The sequence below is a fragment of the Perognathus longimembris genome, chromosome 9 (assembly GCF_023159225.1).
Source record: "Perognathus longimembris pacificus isolate PPM17 chromosome 9, ASM2315922v1, whole genome shotgun sequence".
NCBI classification, from domain to species: domain Eukaryota; kingdom Metazoa; phylum Chordata; class Mammalia; order Rodentia; family Heteromyidae; genus Perognathus; species Perognathus longimembris.
In genome coordinates this window covers 47,719,029-47,741,583 of record NC_063169.1, presented here as the reverse complement: position 1 = coordinate 47,741,583, position 22,555 = coordinate 47,719,029, and the positions used below count along the sequence as shown (strand labels likewise).

The 22,555-nt window shown below is 35.9% G+C and overlaps 1 protein-coding gene across 7 annotated transcripts in view; it reads left to right on the top strand.

Moving 5' to 3' along the window:
• The window catches only part of Ptprk (protein tyrosine phosphatase receptor type K), a 481,811-nt gene that overhangs the window by 91,918 nt on the left and 367,338 nt on the right, over positions 1–22,555 (top strand). For all 7 annotated transcript variants that reach the window (XM_048354055.1, XM_048354054.1, XM_048354057.1 and 4 more), the window contains exon 2: positions 22,267–22,389. In XM_048354055.1, coding sequence (XP_048210012.1) covers positions 22,267–22,389 — 123 coding nt within the window. The remainder of the gene's footprint in view (positions 1–22,266; positions 22,390–22,555) is intronic.

Genomic DNA, 22,555 nt, shown 5'->3' with positions numbered 1-22,555 from the left:
AGATTACAGGCACCAGCCACTGGCACCTGTCTCTTTCTGATTATTATTGGAAGTGTTGGTCTGCAGAGGTAAACTGCAACAAACTATTGTGAAGTTTGTATCAATGAACCATCTGTGGTGTATGCAGGGTCACTTGTGCCCTTTGCAAGGGTTAATCTGCAGATCATGTGAGACGGGATGTTGTCCAGTAATAAGCCTTGTCAGAGTACTAAACTTGAGTTTCAGTAGATATTACCGGAGTCGGTGTGGTAATTATCTGAGGAGAGGATTGAAAGGAAAGAAGCTGAATCAGCCATTTTTGGATATTGGTCATGTGTGCCTTATACATGACTTTGTTGTTGTTGTTAAATATAGATACATTTTAACACCTCTAAATTTGGGAAGCATCTTAGCATTCAATTATAAAAATGTTTAATTTCAGTGCTTTTCGATCTTTAGCACTACATAAATAGGTTTACTGAAATACCTTTGTTGAAGTATACTTTTGAGGTAAGGGAACAGAGTCGTTTGGGAGTAATTTGGCCCAAGTGGTTTTGGTCACATGATGTGCTCCACACATGGTCTGGATGAGAGGTGCTACTGGAAGAGCAACCTCTAGGCATCTGGACCTAAGGAGATACGGATTTGATTCAGAGTAACAGTGACATCACATCAGAACCAGGGTTCTGTCATGGAGTTTGCTTTTCTTCACAGGTCCTTTTGACCCACCAGTGAAAGGGAAGAAGTCCTTGGGAACTTGTCCACTTACTTACTTGCTACTGTAATTTTATCCAGATGTGAATGGTGGCACTTTAAGTAGAGTGCTGCTTTGCTGAAAAATGTGGAGCTTACCCTCAGCCTTCTAGATACTAATTTGATAAGATGAACTTGACATGATTTCCTGCTTCAAACCGCTTTTCATTGCTGCTATTATTTCTCTGGAATACATCTTTGTCCTGTAGCTGTGAAAGTAAATGTTTCTCACCCTAACATTTATTTGCTATATTGTTCTCTGAACAGTAATTTAATCTGCTACTTTTAAAATACTCACATGACGTGAATGTGTTTACTATTATATATTCTGTGTTTATGGTCTAAAGAACCCACTATAATATTAAATAAAGAATATGAAAAAACCTTTTCACAAATATCTATTCCAAAATTATTTTTAAAATGTGTAAGGTTTATTCAATATGACGTTCTTCAAATTGCTGTTAAGATTATTTAATATATAATTCTTAATTGTTCTGGAATGCATTGTTGATTCTACACCTACATGAATGTATTATTCATTTTTTTTCCTTAAAGATATCTGGACAAGTCTCTGTTATGGCTTTGACAGTTTAGTCACTTTTTGAAATATTAAGCTTTTAATTTTTCCTTTAAAATTTTATATTCTTAGTCATGAGAAGAGTCTGAAAATAGTTTTTCTACATTGATAATTACACTTATATTACTAATCAATAGTTGGATTCCACATAAAGAAGAGGAGAAAAACATCACAAAAGACTTTTTGTTTTGAAATAAAAGTAAATTGGACTTTTCCATCTTTTTTCCCCCAGATAGACAGATTAACATGATTGTAGGTGATCTAGAAAACAGTAGACCCTAGTTGATTTGTGGGAAAGGTTTTATTCTGAGAAGGAACAGAACTTATATTAAGAAATATGCAGGGGCTGGGGATATGGCCTAGTGGCAACAGTGCTCGCCTCATATACATGAGGTCCTGGGTTCAATTTTCCAGCACCACATATACAGAAAATGGCCAGAAGTGGTGCTGTGGCTCAAGTGGCAGAGTACTAGCCTTGAGCAAAAAGAAGCCAGGGACAGTGCTCAGGCCCTGAGTCCAAAGCTCAGGACTGGCACAAAAAAAAAAAAAAAAAAAAGAAAGAAAGAAAAGAAATATGCTGGTGTTGAGTTTGCTGGTCCTGAGTTTGAGACATACAGATTAGAGAACTGTGAAATTTGTAGAGTAGGAACAGTATTATACCACTGACTCACCAGGTTATTTTGTAGATCAGCCTCTTAGTCTCTGTTTTCAAATATTTCTAAACAGCATAAATGTTCTGTTTATTTATTTTGTTTAATAAGAAACATCTGTAAATGTTAAAACCTGTTTTGAGTTCCTTGGGAAAAAAGCTCTCTCCCATGTTACAACAAATTGGACTAATAATGTGTTTGTTAGGTTTTGATTGTAGACAAAGATCTGAGTTTGGAAGTAGGAAAGAAATCTGTTAGAAAGATGCATGAGAATCTATAGGAGCCCAAAGACAAAAGGAACCCTAAATAGCCTTCTATGAGGACTTTAGGAATGCAGTCTGACCTCAGGAACGGTTATATCTGCATGAAGATTCCACAGTGTTTTACTGTAGTTCCTCTCCTTTCTCTGTTTCTCTGTGTGTGCTGCCCATATTTCCTCTGCTTTGAGTTATACTCTTTTTCTCTACCCAGTAGTATAGCTACTAAGTATTTCACGGTGCTACCCATCTTTCACAGGAAAACATAAGCATGTTGTAAGACAGTGAGTTTTTACTTGTAGAGTAAGACATCAACATCTATTCACCACACTTAGGTACACATGCAGGAAATCAACATTAGATTCATATGAAATACTTGATTAAAAATGTACATGGGGAAAACAAGGTGCCACAAAACTTTGTTCATAAGCTTATATTTGCATGAGTAGAAAACACACCACACAAAAAGAGGTTGCAATTAGGGGGAACTTTTAAGTAGAAGTACAAAGAAGCTTTGTTGGCTCATGGTTGCTGGCCAGAGCACTAAGGTAGGTGAGCTTTTGTAGGTTGCTTAGCAATGTATGTTTTCTCTTTTGAATGGACTCAGCCTCATGAATCATGAATTGTTCTATTACAAGAGAAAGGTGTTCTTAGAAGCTTGCCAATAATGGTAAGCAAACCCACACCTTGTCATACTAAATGACTGTAAGAACAGAATTTTAGTTATTTTTAGATTTATTGCAAAGATTTAAGGAAATATTACTTGATAATAATTCTATCATTATAATCAGGCTCTCATTAAATATTTTTATGCTGATCGTAGTGATTCATCAGACTAATAGTACTGACAAATCTATTTCACAGTACATTTTGTGTATGTTAGGGAGAGTAGAAAGTGGCTTGTTTTCATACTGAAGCCATTCTTGTAACTCTGAGAAGGAATATTCTTAAATACTTCACTTAAAAAATTCTACTCTTACTATTTAACAAATTTGTAATCTGTTTAAGATTACTATTTCCATTGGAATTTTTCCCCCCAAGGAACTACTGACTCTTTTCTTATTTCTCCATTTGTATTTTATTACCACTTTATTTTTGGACAATTGACAGACTTCCATCTTCTGTCATAAACACCAGCAGTTCCTTAAAAAAATCGTATTTCTGAAATTGCTTCTGACAACAGGAGCTATTCCCCCTCCTCCTCCTCTCCTCCTACTTCTTCTTCTTCCTCTCTCTCTCTCTCTCTCCCTCTCCTTCTCCTCCTCCTTCTTCTTCTCTTTTCTCCTTCTCCATTCTTTTTTCTTTTTCTCATTTTTGTTTTTCCTTTTGAATGTTCTTTTGTCCCCACTTTTTCAAATTTATGAAGAAGAAAATTACATATTTAAATACATTTGGTCTTTGTGATGAGATTTTCCCTCCCATGCCTTCCCTGCTTTTTTCTTTTTAAATGATTGTCTATCTGTATTTGCCAGCCCTAGGGCTTTGAACTCAGGGCCCAACTGTTATCCCTGAGCTTTTTTGTTCATAGCTACATTGTTATTCAAGAAAAGTCCATTACTACCATTAACTACAAAGAGAAGTTTTATATGTTGTTCATACATAAAAATAGAGCAGTTAGAAATAGAAATTCCAAACACAATAGTGTAATGGAAATCGTGGGATTATTTAATAATACTAACAGGCACAGATCACTTTAACAGGAAAGCTAAGGTGGTACATCATTAAATATTCCTTCTGAGTCTATTACTGTTATAATCCTCTGGTCACTAAGAGACATTTAATAATTATTGAAGTTGACCCTTCTATCTTGATTTACTTAATTACAATCACATTTCTTTAATCACAGTAGGATTTTGGTCACTTAGTATCCCTTACTTAATTTCCCCATTCCTAACAATAGTGCATGAATTTATGGAGATGAATTCTTTTGCTCCCTGAAAAACCAGCAAATGTCCACAGGAATTCTCATTTACCTGGTACAATAACAGAAAAGGAAGGGCCTGGACAAGTGGCCATTATCCTCAAAAGTATCTCTGCCAAGGGCTTTGTGAGCATGGTTTGTGAGCAGGATGACTTTGGGATTTTTGTGCATCTCAAATTTTTTTTTGTGTTAACATAATAATTAACTGTTTGTTAAAAGTGAAAACTTACTTTAATTGAGGAAACTGTCTTGTGGCCTAGGACAGGATGAAATACATTAAAGTAGTTAACTTTAAAAAAAAATGATGCTTCCTCCAGATTTTTCGCAGAAAAAAATAATTTGACTAAAACACTTCTAAATTTAGTTTTCGTGTCACTGAAGAAGCCAAGAGTTATGAGGGAGAAAGAGTGGAAGCTAACACACAGAGTTTAGCTTTTTGTTTTCTGGCATGTTGTGTCATACCTTGAAACATGAGAACAAGTATGAATAAATTAGAGAAATATCAGCAAATGAAAACAAAATACTTAACTGCTACCTGATTGGTAACAAGGTCAGGTGCATATGAATAATTTCTTCCCTTTCTTAATTTTGTTACCTATAATTAGTACCCAAATGGCTCTTGTTTTAAGTGGATTATTACTATTTTGTACTCAAGTACATAGAAGTTTCAATCCACCGATTAATGATATTAGAATCTTAGCTGGGTCAATGAATAGAAATGCTTCTCATTGTTACAGTCTGTAAAGTGAAGAGTATTTTCAATGATCTTGTTTGAAAAATAATGAATGAAATATTATTATCTCATATAAATTTAAAATATGGGAATAAGTATGTGTGAATATTATATTAAATAACAAAATTAAATGAAATGTTTGAAGACATTAAATGAAAGTATCACCTACAATTTCAGTTTTCATAAAACTACTTTGTACAAGTTTTTTTTTTAAGTTATTGTGTTCTTCTTAAACAGTTTCTTTTTTTTAAGTTACTATTTTGTTTCTCATTCTTTTTTTTTTTTGGATATCACATTTATTGAGTAACGCTTAGAAATGGCTTTATTATTTTTTAGATCAACTGGAGAGGGCAATAAAATAACTAATCTCTTCTGGAAGATGAGGTTTTACTGGTATTAGAACTGGGGAAGTGAAAGGGAATATCAAAAGCGAGAGACAAAGGATAAAAAGACAAATGACTCCAAAAGCTATACTTACAAAAACCATTTGGTGTAAACCAACTGAACAACTAATGGGGGAGAGGAAAAGGGGAGGGGGAGGGAGGAATGAGAGAGGTGGTAACAAACAGTACCAGAAATGTACCCAAGGCCTAACGTATTATACTGTAACCTCTCTGTACGTGATATCACTTTGACAATAAATAAGAAAAAAGAATCAGTATAAATTCTTACATGTTTCATTCATTTAAAAAATAGATGAATGACTACATCTTCTGTCTTTAATTTTTTTCCCATAGTAAGAAAGTTCCACTTGTGTATCCTAGCAAAATACTACTACTACTACTACTACTACTACTACTACTACTAAAAATAATAAAATTGGCTCAGTGAAGCCAGTTGAATAATAACTAATACATATTGTTGAGGGTTGTAAAAAGGGGAAGAAAATTTCTCTAATGGACACAGGAGTCTTGGGCTGTGGTCTCTCATAATTCCCTTATAGTCTAGGACATCAGTTAACCTTTTAGAATGTTGGGGACAGCTGTGCCTTTAAGAGGGCACATCTGGCTTTAGCCTGTCCCCTCTCCTTCCACCTTTAACAGGAAGAGAAGCCCCCTGCCCCTGGAGGTGAGCAAGTGTCTGATGGGGACCCAGAACCCAGGCCTTGGGGGGCTGGGTCTCTGCCCATAAAGGAAGTCCCATGACATCACCTGAGGAATAGTCCTAGTGGCCAGTGGCCCCTCTCCTGTGCCCGCCTTTGGGGGTATATCTGTTGGCTTCCTCATTTGAATAAACCAGAACGTCCCTGAGGCTTTCTCCAGGGACCCACGCATCCGTGTCTTCCTTGGCAGCTTTGGGGCACCTTGCGACCACACACTAACCGAGGCTACCTGTGGCCATCGGTCCCATGTGAGAGTGATAAGGGACCACACAGGAAGGAGCGGACAAGCCCAGGACCCCCAAGCAGAGGGGAAGTAAAGCAAGCCCGGCAAATGGTGACCATAGAATTGTAGGTGTGAAAAGAGACTGCAGCACTTTCCATGCCTGGAAATAGGAGTGGAGTCATATTACAAATCTTGACATCTCATATACTGTTACTACAAGTTGGAGCATCCATGCTTTTTTTTTTTTTCTGTTGCCATTTATATGCTTAAGATTACACATTTATTTGGTCCACAGAGAAGTCTGCCATAGAGTTTGAGCAGTTTCACATAGAATTTGTTATTTTGTATAGACCTTCTTAAAAAGCTAGATGAATCCGTTTTCAATTTTTTCTTAGTTATGAGGTGCCAGAGGTGCCAGAATGGACCCTTGTACTGGAATCTGATTGCTTTTAGTGACTTGTTTACTTTTACTTGTCTTAAAACATCAGCGTAATCAGTGTCATCGATAGGAATGGAAAGAGGAAAGTGAAAACGACCTTAGTTTGAGTAAAGAAAAGCTAGTAGTAGAAATGAAGCTTTCTTTAGAATGTTCATCTTCTATTATAGTAAGCTTCACTTATATGCCCCTCTTCCTTCTCTGATTTGAGTTGTAATCTAGGTTAAAGCTTAACTTTTGCTTATATGATAGTGCTTTCTACTTCTTAGATTCATTGGTTGTATGAAGTCTACTGGTTGTACAAGGGCATAACTTTGCCGAAGAACTAATTTCTCAGAAGTGCCATGCCATTCACTGTGAATAGCCAAGTGGTCTCAAAGATATCTTGGAGAAATACCATTGGTATCACAGATGGCATATCTTTCTGATGTTGAAGAACGTGAAAAATATCTAAGCAGATGCAGGGAAGCCATCTGTCCTGAGACTCTAGAGGACATTCCTAGATTGGGTGGAGAATTGTACTCAGTGAATCTTGAGAATCTTTTGTAGTTTCTCACATAACTAAGTTCTTTCCCTTTAAGAAAATGAACAGTTAAAAGAGAAGATCCCTAAAATTTACTAGTCAACTCAGGTTGACTTGGCGGAGGATGAGGACAAATGGCCAGACTCTTGTGCCTTGCTCTAAGCTGTAGTCTGCGGATGGGCAATTGGTAGGTATCTTTGTTATTATGGTTATTTTGAAGATTTGCATTGAACTATATCAAAAGACACTTGAATATCATTGCTATGTCCTACTTTAGAAATGTGTAGGTGGTTTAAGTACTGTTCCATCCTGAAAATCGCTAGTTTTAGTAAATTAAATGCCCTTTACTACTGAGGAAATGTATAGGTTGTAGATTTTGAAATAAACTGTGTTAAAAATATTTATTACACAAAAGGAATGCTAACTGAAGGAGGCATGTATCTTGATCTCCTGATAATTTCTTGTTTGTAAATAGCATCTCCACAGGCTTGTCCAAATTCCTAGTGCAGGCATGTAGAATGGACAGCTGAGTCACAGCTGCTAAAAGAGTCCATGGCACCCTCCCCCGTCCCAGAGAAGAACAGGGAGAAACAGTGAAATAGAACGCATGCCAACAACTTACTTAAACTCTACTGGCTTCAGAAGTCTCTAAGTTTTTTGGGCCTAGAAGAATTGTTGGTGCTGCCCCTTGTTTTATGACAATTCTGGGTTTTGAACTCAGAGCCTAGGCACTGTCCCTGAAGTTGTTGTTTTCTTCTCAAGGCTAGCACTTTACCCCTTGAGCCATAGCTCTACTTCTGTATTTCTGCTGGTTAATTGGAAATGTACAGTCTTACTGACTTGTCTGCTCTGGCTGGTTTCGAACAGTGATCATAAAGCCCAGCCTCCTGATTCCAGGATTACAGGAACTGGTAGTCAGTTGTAGTTTCTTCTTTCTTTAGAAGTCTTCCCTACATATCTAGGAAGGACAGAGTTTTGTGGACTTTGAGAGGCTGCTTATTTAGTCTGCATTTTTGAACTTGTAATACCTGAAATGTTGTCTGGGTTGCTCCTCTACACTTCCTTTTGAAGTGCTCATTTCCATCCATTTGAAGAAACTTGGGAAACGCTGGCTTTGCTTAGATTTGGATGCTGGCCTGGATGCTTATTAGCACTACAACTGGAAAAAATTAAAATTCCCTTTACTGTATTTTCATTAAGAAATAGAAAAAAATGATAACTTTTTTTTTTTTTTTTTTGGCCAATCCTGCTAGCTTAGACTCAGGGTTTGAGCACTGTCCCTGTGCTTCTTTTGCTCAAGGCTAGCATTCTGCCTCTTGAGCCACAGCTCTACTTCTGGCCTTTTCTGATTATGTGGTGCTGAACAATCAAAACCAGGACTTTTTGCATGCTAGGAAAGCACTCTATCCCAAAGCCACTTTCCCAACCCAACATTCATCTTTTAATGTTGGAGAATTAAATTTATTCAGGTTAAGTGCTTAGAGTAATGTTCGATATATAGTTCCTACTCTGTCATCTTTGGCTGAGGTTAATTTTTTTTCTGCTGCTTTTCCTGGTATGTTGCTCCCTCCTCCCACCCCCCCCCCCAACATGCCGCCCCCCCCCCCAAAAAAAAAACCACTTTGATGGGAAGGAAATCAGAATACGAGTGGTAAGTTTTTAGTCAGTGAGTGCCTAGCTGATAGAAGGAGCACTAATACTTTTCTGCTCAATTTCAGCAATTGTTAAATTTTTTTGGAAATTCTTATGGATTTAATAAGGACATACACATGGAGAAAAAATAGTATTATTTAGAAATAAATTTCTACTGAGACATTCCAATGACATCAACTGCAAAACTATTAGGTTTAGATTATTAGCAACATGATTTTTAGATAACTTTCTAAATTATCATCAATAACTGGGTAAATACAATATGTAAAAGGTTAGACAGTAATGCAAGCCCATATATTAACCTCAGGATCTCGGGTTAGTAGGAAGATATGAGCTCTTTTAAATGAAATAAACCCTGTTGTTTATTTAACACATTCTATATTGTGAACTGTGTTAAATATTTTGGGTATTTGCAAAATAACTTTTGGCTTTATACTTCATTGGTATTCTGAACAAATGTTTTGGTTAATCCCTTTTGAGATCCATAAGCCAACCTCTGTTTGTGAATTTTAATGCATCTAAAATTTTTAATTGTAAAATGCATTCTAAATGATATGTACTATAATCCACTGCTATTTATATCTGATTGGAGCTGGCAATATATGGAAAATAGACTTGATCATAGGACTGATGGAAAATTGCTGTTTTGGAGTGAAAATTTTAAATTTTCCTTTCTGTATGTGAATGTATGATTATATTTTCTGTATATTCATTTGTAATAAAAATATTTTCAATAAATTGAGGTGAATACCACATTCATTAAAGATAATAATAATAACATGCATCTTTAAGCTTCAAAAATAAAAGTCCTTAGGTTTTCTCCACAGAAAGGAAGTATTAAAATGTAGATATTTTGAGATACAAAATGTCTTTCCTTATATACAAGGGTTAATTATCCAGGCAATTAACGTTACTATCTTTTAAAATCTTTATTATTTCTTAATGTTATGAACCTTCAAATTCCTTGCCTCATGTTTAAAATAAAATGCATAATAACTTGCTATGAATGACAGTCATTGTACTGTGTTTTAGAAGACTAACACTATTTCTATCTAACTGTATTTTCCTACCTCTTATCTTCTTATTTCCTCTCCTCTCTTCCATTCCTACCCTTTACTGACTGTATTCTATTTTCTATTTCTATGAAATCAATATTGCATTCTACAGTTGAAAGAGAACATGTAGTATTGGTTTTCCTGTTCTGGGTTTAGTATTGTTTTTCTTATTCCTGATTTATTTTAATTAAGTTAATTCCCACAAGTTCTATTCATGTTGCCAAAAAATGACAGGATTTAATTCTCTTTTAATAGTTGAATCATACCATGTTGACTCATTTAGATAGGGCTTTATTCCTAGAAACTACAGAAATTTGGAAATTTAGAAAACATGATAGGCCTAATACTTACCATCATTGGAAAGTTTTTCTTTGCATCTGTTCATTTGGCTTTCCTTGGAGGCTGTGCTTGTGATTTTGGTTATAAATTTAAGGATGTGAAGGAGGAAGTTTTATCACCAAACCTTAATTTTGGTCAAGTTGGTGCCTGATAAAAAGTATGCTTTACTGCCTCAAGTACTTAGCCTGAGTGCCAATCTCTTGATACTTGCACACCAGCAATTTATAGTACTATAAAGTTTTACTCACCTCATTCTTGAAGATGTAACTAATGCAGCTGAGTCAGATTCAATGGTTTGTTATTTAGTGAGATCTTAAGGTTTTTCAGTAATTCACATGATTCCAGTTTAGGATTGGATTTCCTTGTGACCTTCACCAGGTTGTGCCAAGTCTCTAATGCTTATTGACTTATGATGTTTTGTTAGAAATAATATTTCTTGCCAGGTACTAATGGCTCATGCCTGTATTCCTAACCCGTTCAGAAGAAGGAGATCTGAGGATTCCAGTTCAAAGCCAGGCAGAACCAGAAAGCCCATGAAACCCTTATCTCCAATTAATCACACACAAAAAAACCTGAAAGTAGAGTTGTGGTTCAAGTTTGTAGAGTGCTAGCCTTGGGCAAAAGAAACTCAGGAATTGCACCCATGCCCACCTCCCCCACTCCACACCTCCCCAAGACCCGGGACAATAAAAAATCTTGAAATCAATTGTGTTTTTGTGAGTATCTCCAAAGTAAGAAGTACCCTTTCCTTTGTTTTAATATATGCTCAGAATATTAGAGAAAACTAACCTTCTTAGTCAATCCTTTTATAATATGTAAGAGAAAGTGAGAACAGATTATCGGGTTCTTTCAATGGATAATGCTCCTCTGGGAACAATTTCGTGTGGATCTGATCACAGTTTGGAGTGGATTACTATCTTATACATTTCTTTGTAAATTTGGCAATCCTTACTTGATTGGAGATCAAAACTTGTCCAACAGGAACCTTATTGCATCAAAATGACCTATCACAAATTTGTAGAATTCATGGTTATTTTGATGAGTGCATTGCCAGTTATTTCTGAATTGGGGCTCTCTCATCTAGACTAAGTGGCTCAAACATTCTACTACTGTCTGTCTGGACCTCCATCTCAGAGGGTCTATTTGCTCATTTTCCACCCACTTTGGATCCTCCAAAAGTCTTTAGCCCCATTCTTTCTCCTCTGGAACCTAGAGTCCCTTTATTAGAATTAGAAGGGAATTGTTGGAAGGTGTGTGTCAATTCTCCTGATGTGGTTAACATGTGATTTCACTAGTTCAGTGCATTGAGTAAATGATTGTTGAGTGCTTTGAGTAAAATAAATTATGTTTTACTAATATGAGATTACTACTAATTGGTTAGTTTAAATAGTTTTGTAAGAGTATCTAAATAATCATAATCATGGCCCAAAGATTTTATGTAGAAATATGTATATTTTCTCATTCTATGAAAAAGTTATGAGCCCATCCTTTGCAGATAAGAAATCACACATACTTTTGATATGATATCTCATATCTTTTTAACAGATTATTTATTATCTTTAAGTAATTATACAAAGGGATTGCCATTTAACAAAGCACTTTATGAATACAAAGCATGTTGATCAATGTCATCCCTTTCGATATTCTCATCCTTCTCTCCCAACCCATACTTCTCTTTTTTTAAATTTTGTGTTTTATGTGTGTGTGTGTGTGTGTGTGTGTGTGTGTGTGTGTGTACATATATGTGTATATATTTCATTCTTGGCTATTTGCATTCTTTTTTTTTTTTTTTTTGGCCAGTCCTGGGCCTTGGACTCAGGGCCTGAGCACTGTCCCTGGCTTCTTCCCGCTCAAGGCTAGCACTCCGCCACTTGAGCCACAGCGCCGCTTCTGGCCGTTTTCTGTATATGTGGTGCTGGGGAATCGAACCTAGGGCCTCGTGTATCCGAGGCAGGCACTCTTGCCACTAGGCTATATCCCCAGCCCCGCTGTTTGCATTCTTGACTCATTAGAAGATGGATGTAGGAAAAGGAAGCCAAATCGTTTCCTTGGTGGTATAGAAATGAAAAATTCAGCATCCCCAAAAGACCCTAGTCTTGATGAGACCCAAGATAGAACTCATTCAACCTTCTCCAACTTGAACTGTCTCCATTAGGTTAGAATGACCACTGACTTAATAATGCCATTTAAAGGTCTGTGTATAGTGATTTTTGCTGCTCAAAAAACCTTCCTTTGTGTCACAGTTTGAGTTCTTGGTAAGTATATCTACTTTCCTGAGAAAAGACTAGAGGAAAGAACAAATGTGATTCCAGCTTCTTGTGTGAGTGTCTTGTTTACTGTGGTATTGGTAGAAGCCCAGGTCAACTTTACTGGTGATAGAAGAAGAACTGATTAATTCATCCAATAACAGTAGTTATTATTGTGGCTCAAATCATGAAGACAGACATTTTTCTCACTGTACTTAAAGAAAAAAATATGCCAGAACTATAATTTTTTATTCTTAAGCATGTTTTAAGAACTCTTAAAAAACCAAACATGGGCTTATCTTTCTATATAAGTCAACTGTAGAAAACATTTAGATAGAAATAGTTTTATTTTAATGCAAAATAAGGAAGGATATTTATCATCCCATTGTCTTATCTGTCTTTGGAATGGTATATTGAACTCCAGGCCTTTTACTTCCTAGGCAGATGCTCTACCTCTTGAGCCACACCTCTTTTGTGTTGGCTATTTTTGAGGTAAGATCTCTCTTTGTAACCTTCAGGCCTTGGTCATTATCTTCTGTCCTGAGCTTCTTCATGTTGCTAGGATGGGAGGCACCAGATACTGTGCCCAGCCTTTGTGCTTCTTTCGCTGGCATAATTGGTGCGTGCCACCATGCTCAGCCTTTGGTTGAGTTAGAGTCTCACAAATGTCCTTTTTACTTGGTCTTGTCTTGAGTTTGGGTCTCTGCCCTCCCAAGTAGCTAGGATTAACTACAAGTTTGGTCCACTTGCCAGAGTATTTTTTTCTCCTTTTGAGATGCATTTAATACTTTACTTCTAGTTGCATATTTGTTTCCTCCAAGTGTATTCTAAAGTCTTCTTTGAGTTGTTGAGCTTCTTGAAATGTAGTTGAACTTATTTACGAGGGTTTTTGCCAATACGACATCAAACTTTAAATTTAAAGCTGGTTTTTACCCTACCTTCTAGAAGGTTGTATCATGAAAGTCTGTTTTTCATGGCTTCACTCCCTCTCAGAATTCCTTTAAGCAATGACAAATGATCTCTTATCTATCAAGGCTGAGCTGAGTCAGGAGCAACTGCTGAAATTATCCAGAAAGTTCCTGATGTGGGTGAAGTAAGATCACCAGTAATCCCTCCATGGGAATCACAACAGTGAAAGGCTTAAATGTGAGCCTGGGTGATTTCCAATTTTACCAAAATGTAAATACGGCTTCAGTTGAGAATTTTATTTTTCACTACATTTATTCTCAATTACTTTGTTCAGTGGGCTTCTCTAGATTGTGTATCTAATGCTAAGTGAAAAAGATGAGATTTTCCTGGAATGGTTAAAAGGATAAAAAGTAGTAAAAGAAATTCTTCTACTCAGCAGTGATCTTGGGGAAAACACCTGGCTTCTTATAGTTAATGTGAGAACAGGAACAGAAATTATCAGAGCAAAATTGCTTTTAGTTTTGTGAAATGTTTTCATTAAGTCAATGATAGTTAAGTTGTTGGTATGTACACATTTTGGGAAAGGTAAGTGAAAAGTGAAACTTGCCAAGCTAGAGTCATAGGAAGTGTAATTACCATATAGAATCTTAACCCATTCCAATAAATAATTTCTTGTGCGCATTAGAGGAAGCTCTACTGGATGTTATCTAACCTCGCTGTCCATTCCTTTGATTTGTGTCAGTCCTCAAGCTTGAACTCAAGGCCTGGGTACTGTCCCTGAGGTCTTTTGCTCATGGCTAGCGATCTACCACTTTAAGCCACAGCTCCACTTCTAGTCTTCTGGTGATTAATTGGAGGTAAATGTCGCATGGACTTTTCTGCTCGTGCTGGCTTCAAACTGTGATCCTCAGATCTTAGCCACCTGAGTATCTAGGATTACAGGCCTGAGCCTCTGGCACCTGGTTACCTCCCTCATTTTTATCTCCATTTCATGCAATGATGCAGGGTGAAGAAATCATAATGCTTAGGTTTTGGTTCTTCCTTTGGTATTTTCTTACTTTGGGACCATGAACAATTTTAATTTTTATGACATAATGTTGTTCTTACATTTTAATAAACTCATTTTATCTGTGAAATTATTTTTGAAGTTACTTGGCATGTAATCACCCAATAACTCCATAATAAGGTTGGATAAAGTTACACTTGTGTTGTCAGGCCTCCGTTTGTGCCTGAACCTGAGAATTAGGTAAAGAAATTTGGATCCCTATCATCAATGGCTTTGTGATTATATTTATTTAAAGAAAAATATAGCTTATGTTTCCCCTATTATTTATTTCCTAATTCACATTATTCCTCTTCACTTTAATTCATTAATGGAAACAATACCACCCTGGTGACTATATAGTAGGATCAGCAGGCATGCATGTGTTCATGTATGTGTAGGGCTATAGGGTAAAATGCATTTCCTTTTGCACTCATGCAAATTTGAAACCTTTGGACTAGAGAACCTTGAAAGTATCTCTAGCTCTCTCATAATCTCATAGATTCTAACATAATACTCCTGTCCAGGAAGACAACTGAATTAGTTTCAAACATAGAACTATATTTCAGACTCCGTTTCTGATTTAGCTGGCTGCTGCCTGCTGCCACTCAAGCTGATTGATATATGAGGAAGAAAATTGAGTTATATGGAGGTAATACAGAATCAAAGACTCTTTTGTAAGCTTTTAAACAGATTATAGCAATAGTTTTAAAGAATACTTAAACCATAGGTTGGTAAACTGTTGACTCTGGGCCATATCTACCTTGAGATCTGTTTTATTCAAGTTCTATTGGAATGCAGACATGCTCATTTGTTAGCTATTTCCTGAGGCTGCTGTCTTGCTGCAATTATAAAGAGCTATTGTAATTGCAGTAGAAATGGTAAGACTGACAAACCCTAAAACCTTTTACTAACTGACTGTACAGACATTCTGGATCTAAAGGAATGTATTTGTTGTTTGAAAGCTTAAATGATGACTGCTCAAAGAGAATTGGTGTCTGTATTGTAGTAACCACCTTTAAATAAACAATCTGGTCTTTCTGGTCAAATTAGGTGGAATCCATGTTTCATAGAAATGCAGCTGTAGGAGAATTGTTCTGAAATATATATATATATATATATATATATATATATCACATGGAGCAAATTGAAGAATAAAAGTGCATTTTAAAAAGTCTTGTAGAGTATGATGAACTTTGCATCTTGTTTTGTGACGAGTCCACACATCATTTTACTGTACCTATCACTAAATTGACTTTACTGGGGAGGAAATTGAAGCTCAAAGAGAAACCATGTATGTAGTTATGAATCAGTGTGGAATCCATGTACATATCTATTTTGTGCCACAAGAATGAACAGATATCAATATTTTCTTTTTTTCAGTTTTGTTTTTTTTTTGGCTAGTACTCGGGCTTCAGCTTAGAAATGTGTACTCTCACTTGGCTATTATTTATTTATTTATTTAATTTTTTGTTTATGTTTGGTGCTGAGCCACTTGGGACATACTTCTTCTATCTTTTTACTGGTTATTTACTATTAGATGTCTCTCAGTTTTGTTTGCCTGGTCTGGTTTCAAAATTTATCCTCAGATCTCAGCCTCACTGGTGCCTAGTGACAGTTTCTTATCTTAAGTCATTGAAGAACAGGAGATTTTAATATCATTTCTATGCCAAGATGGAAGAGTATTAATCTGGATGTTTTTATTCCATTTTGGCTAATTCAGTCTTATTAAAGGCTGATTATACAGTCAAAGTATAGCATTTACTTTGAGTCATGGGCAATTTGAATGGAAGCCTTATCAGCTAAATAGTCTTGGATTACATATATTAAACATATATTCTTGGTTGGAGTTAGAACTCTAGGGGTGAACAATTAGATAATTAATGGGTGTATATGAAATGAGTTCTTCTGTCATCATTAAAGAGTTATTTCTACCTAGCAATAAATGATGGGTCTGGATGTTCACAAATATGCCTCAAACTTCCTTTCCTTTATGAAGGAGGTAGACCTAAGTGATATTTTCACTTAGAAATTAACTATAAGATGTGATGACCATTATTTTGATTCTTTATTTCTTAGCCCTCCTCTTACTGATAATGGAGATGGAGAAGTGATCATTTCCATTCTGAGGAACTTGCCTGTAGTGTATTGCAAAGTTTTAATTGCACTGCCTTGAACCATGATTCTCCTTACCTTAGGATTCAAGTAGCTAAGACTACAGGTGTGAACTACAAAACTCAATCTTTTATGGCCAGTGATGCTGAGCATTGCTTCATGTGTCTTTTGGCCATTCTCATTTCCTCTTTAGAGAAGTCTCTCTTTAAGTCTTTAGTCTATTTATTGAGGAGGCAGTTGTTTCTTTCAGAATTTGTTTGGGGGAATTTATTTCTTTGAGTTCTACGTGTATGTTAGATAGGAGGCCCTTAAGAGACAATGTGCTATAAACCATCTGTATAACTCGTGGGAAGGTGGGGAGGAATCCAGGGAGGAGGGAAGGTGAGAGGAAAATGAAGGAGGAGGTAACAAGTTTGATAAGAAATGTACTCACTGCTATATTTATGTAACTGTAACCCTTCTGTACATTGCTTTGACAATAAAAAAACTCAATCTTAAAAAAAAAAAAAGAAATTAACTATAAGCATTATGATGGAGATTCTTCTAAGCCTGACCTTTTGTGTGTGTGTGTGTGTGTGTGTGTGTGTGTGTGTGTGTGTGTGTGCCTGTCTGCCCTGGGGATTCAACTCAGGCTTGTTCTGACTGTGAAGTCTTAAGAACTTTCTTGCCAAGACTGCCTTTGAACTGTGATATTCAGATTGCAGCCTCCTGACTAGCTAGGTATATAGGCATGAACCACTGACATCTGGCTTGAATGGGGAAATTGGGGTGAGGGGAGAGGGAAAGTGGGAGTAAAACGAGGGAGAGGGTAATGATATTCTACAAGAAATGTACTCATTATCTTATGTACATAATTGTACCCCTCCCTCTGTAGGTCACCTTGACAAGAAAATTAAACAAAAACATTCTAAGAAAATATCATATAAAAGAGCTCTTATTTAAAATTATTCTTAGTTTTTTCTTACTTTGTATTGAACTGCAACAGTACATCATGACTACAAATCATCCATATGTTCTTGAAGACATTAATTTTTGGTAATTAGTTTGATTTTTTTTGGTGTATTTTAATTTCAACACATAAATTGAGAAAATGTTGCTTTTGCCAAGGATGGATACACAATTCCTAAATATTGATCATGTCTATCATTCTTATTCTGTGTCATTCCCAGAGGTATAGAGTTCTTGGAGGGGGGGGGTACCTACTAAGACATGCAGAATATTTCAAAGGAAATACATACTTTATTTAAAAGCATCAGTTTCTGCATTTTTTTGAACAAAGCATATTTCTGGGAATAAGCTACACTTGCTCAGATTATCGAACTGCACTTAAGATTTTTAGCAATTAGTTATCTTTTTGTCTTTAAAGTTTTTTGAAATAAATTGGATTTCTTAATACATTTTGGATATTATACAATTAAATTTAGTTTATAATTTCTTATTAGCTTAATTAATGGTGGCCTATTCAAAAGTTAGTTTAGCTCAGTGTTGTATATGTCCTAAGGCAGTGAGTTTTAATCTTTTTCTATGTCCCAGGTGGAATAAGATTTCCCTCATTGCTAATAATTAGTTATTGTCTAGGATAGTTCTAGCAGAGGATCACAATAGCTCAATAGCCATGTATATATGGTTTATCTTCTGTTGTCACTGTATTTGGTTTTGGTACCCTGTGTATTGTATATGCATTTATCTGAATTAGGGAAGGGAAGGGGACCATCAAAATGGTGAAACAAAGGATAAAGAGTAAACCAATACAACAGCGATACTCATAAGACACTATGTTGGAAATTTACTATACAACTCAGGATGTGGGGGAGAAGGGGTGGTGGAAAAAATGAGGGAGGGGTAACGAGTAGGACTAGAAATGTACTCACTACCTTACATATGTAATTGTAACCCCTCTGTACATTACCTTGACAATAAACTTAAATTAAAAAAGATCAGTCTAAAGTTGATTACTTCTTATATGCACAAGTTTGTGTGTTACAGCTTGATTCACAATTTGAAAAGTTAATTTGTCTACTTTGAAAGTCATCAAATAACTAAGCTAAACAAGGACATTTTTTCTTTTTAAGGCCAATATATTCCACATGATTTAATAAAATGAAGTGCCATATATTGTAAGCTAAATAGCGCTTGTACTTTATGAGCAGTAGGAGCTTTGGGGACAGAAAATTACAAATATGCAAGTGTCTTGAATGGGAAAACTGAAAGATTATACTGCAATATGTTTTAATTAAAAGATTGTCATCCACAAAATGTAGAGAGTCAGGGTTTTAAGGACTGTATTTTTCTCCAGTTCAACTTCGTTTAAATGAACCCAATCCTGAATGTCAGAAAGAATTTGAGTTTTAATATGTCCAGTTTCCGTGAATTTTATAGAAAAATGCCTTGTGTTCATATTCTTTTACAAAGATATCACTGTTTTGAATGAGTACCTAAGAAATGCAGATATTTGAGAAGTAGTTTTGTGGCTGGAATATTACTTTTTAGATGCCAAGTGTTACTTACTCCTTCCATTGAGCAGCTTAGGAAGGAAAAGAAATTCTGACAGTTCTACATCAGCCTGGTTTTATTTTCAGGTGAACAGGCTGCAAAGGTCATGAAGTAGCTTGTCATAGTAGGATCAGACTGTCACAGCTAGAGAACTGACTGTTAGCTGATTGATTGGCAGAGAGGAATTAGCAATCTGTGAAATGCTCTCTAGAAGTAATTCTCTTCTCAGGGTCAAGAACTGTGGTCAATCTTTTCTCTGGCGTGATTTGCAGCTACTCATTTGTAGTCTTCCAACAACTGAAAATGGAGGATGTTTCCTCATTCATTTTTCTCCCCTTGCCTAACATCAAATCAGTATTGCCACCTTCTGTTCTGCCATCTACCTTAGTGAGACTTAAAATTCATCAACCTTTATTTATGAATTTGAGCCTTGTTATCCTATTTCTCTTTGAAATATTATAACTCAGAACATGTGCATGCAGGACATAGTAACACAAAAGATTTGGTAGTTAGGGCTTTAAGTAATCTGTGAGGAGAGCATATGATGAATAGATTAGAACACACACACACACACACACACACACACACACACACACACACACACACAGCTTCATAAGTCTGACCAAAATTTACTAAATCCTTTTACGCCCTTTCCCCTTCTTTACTACGTGGGCTCTAGAGTCATTCTTATTTTTTTTTTTTTTAATGTGGCTTGAATTGTGTCATACTTGTAGGGACAAGTCATTTAATGGTTTCAGTACAATGGTAGGGAAAAATGTCAACTCTTTCATAGCCTGTGATATGTGTCCTATTTACTTGTGTTTCAAGCTTCTTTCCATACTTTTATTCCCCAGCACTCTGTGGGTTTTTTTTTTTTTAATTTGTAACTTTTCTCCTGCTTTGTCTGTGATTACAACCACATTTCCTTCTTGCCTTTTTTTTTTTTTGTAAAGAACTCTTGCCACTAGGCCATATTCCCAGCCCCCTTGCCTTTTTAAAAATTCTGGTTGCATCTTTGAATATTTTCACTAGGTAGGTGTAACTCAATAAGTGCTTCATTAACCAACCTAGTTTACGTATTCAGATTTTCTAGAATCTTTATACTGTTATCCCATGTAATACAGTATTTGTTTCATTCATTTGCCTCAGATGATTTGTATTTCTAATAATTTTCTGTACTACTATTTGTCCTTGGCCTTAAAATACAAAATGTAGTATAAAAATAATTGTAATTAGCCATAAGCTGGGTGCTGGTGGCTCCTGCCTGTAATCTTAGATACTCTAGAAGCTAAGATCTGAGGATCGTGGTTCAAAGCCAACAAGGATAGGAAAGGATCATGAGACTCTCACCTCTAATTTTCTACCTAAAAAGCCATAAGCTGTGGCTGAAGTGATAAAGGGCCATCCTTGAGCAAAAGAACTCAGGAACAATACCCTGAGGTGAAGCCCTGCATGCATGCATGCTTGCACGCACACATCCACAATTGTAATAAAAACATTTTACCAGAGATTTATAAATATGCTGTTTATGGGATAAATAGATACATGACAACTCTTGGGTTAGAACTAAAGTATAGATCATCGAAATAAAAAATTCATCTTAAAAAATGTTTGCTCTTGTCCAGTAATGATTTTCAAGACCTGTTCGACAGCATTTCTATATTAGCAGTGATGTGCAATAACAACCCACTTATTTTGTACTGCTACTCCTGGTTGATATTGTTAATCAGAATCCTGGAGTCTAAAATTAACAGTGGCTATGAAGGGCAGCAATTAAGGCCATTTGTCTTCCAAATGAGTCAATGTGGATTCCACTGGCAGTTTAAATTTATGTGCAGAGGGCACTTGTACCAGTATAAAGGGTAATGGGGGCCCCGAAGGCATGTGCTGCAAAACTGTAAGTCATTTCAGGGTTGTGATAGCAATTTATATTTTTGAGGGAAACTTTCCTCTTGCAATGTGAAATGCACTTCCTAGCAACCTCACTCATGTTGATTAATTTTAAATTAAAAAGTACATCGTTTTGTGATGTGAGCATGCGTAAAGAAGTGTTTGGGGCATACTTAAAAGACCATAATAAGATTTCAAATTGCTAGAGTTTGGATTACTTTAAAGAATAATGTACTTGTAAGAGGAATTTGTGGATGCCCACAATAGATTATGATTTTGTCAGAGTTTTTACGGCGATGGTGTCACTTTTTCCAATCAGATGTGTGCTTGGTTATTGACATAGATCTTCTGTATGGTTACTAAGGGATGTCACTTTCATAGAAATTTAGGTTGCCAAACTTTTGATGAGGAGAGATGAATTTTTACCATCTATTAGTCTGTTGTTTCTAGTTCTAGAAATCACTCTGTTTCTTCTCACATATCCCCATGGAAACTAAACAAATAAGCTACTTGAAAGTCGACAGGTTATTCGTTTTTCTCATTAAAGCTGCTGCTGGATTTTCATTAGTTGTAATCCATTTTCTTTCCAGATCAGACATATACACCAGTTCTTACTTTCATGATTTGAGTAGACTAAGTATGTCTGGATTGTGCCAGTAGAATGGGCAAAGAAGCAAAAGTAATCATTCTCCGTTTGCAATGCAATTGCAATACAATTACACCAGAAAATAAGAAATAGGTTATTAGATAAGGTGGAATTGGGAAGTGATTGTGGGCTAATCACTTGATTTTGTGGTTTAGTTCTACCTCCAAATCAGAGTTGTATATGAAAGCAATCTAAACAAAGTAAGGAAGAGTATCTCTCAATCCCCAAACACTGTAAGGACCCCATAATAAAGGTTTATACGTTTCATTTGCTATTACAAGTAGATTTCATAGAATTGTTTTAAAGCAAAGGATTTGATAACACTTCAGTAGTAATTTCACTTTTTAAAAAATTTGCATTACAAGGTACAATAATTTTCACTTTTTCTTTCTCTTCACTAAACTTTTAAAGATTAGCTAAAGGTAATGTATATCTCCAGAAAATTTCACTGTACATGTATCATAAATATATGTATATATGCATATATATTAAAAATCTGTGCCTCAACCTTCCTTCTGAGGTTTAAATTTGTTGCTTATTCAAATAGAAAATAGGAATAGGTATTTCTTTTGATATGAAAATTTGAAAAGGATAACAGTGACAGTGTTGTTGAATATGAGTGACACATTACATATTTTACCACAGCATGTGCTTTCCTCCATGTTTTCCTAACATTTTACAAGCTTTATTTAGCATGTAACAGTGGTCCCCTTTATCTCTCTAGGTGGCTGCACGTTTGATGATGGTCCAGCAGCCTGTGACTACCACCAGGATCTGTATGATGACTTTGAATGGGTACACGTTAGTGCTCAAGAACCGCATTACCTGCCACCTGAAATGCCCCAAGGTGAGCTACATTCACTTTGTTCATCATTGGGAGATTACCTTGGGGGCTGTGTAGCACTTTCTTATCTTGATTATAAAAACAGTAATTTATTATAAAAAGTAGGTTGGTCACATCTCAGATTCTTTGTCTTTCTTTCCCTTTGATCCAATCACACCAAGAGGTCACA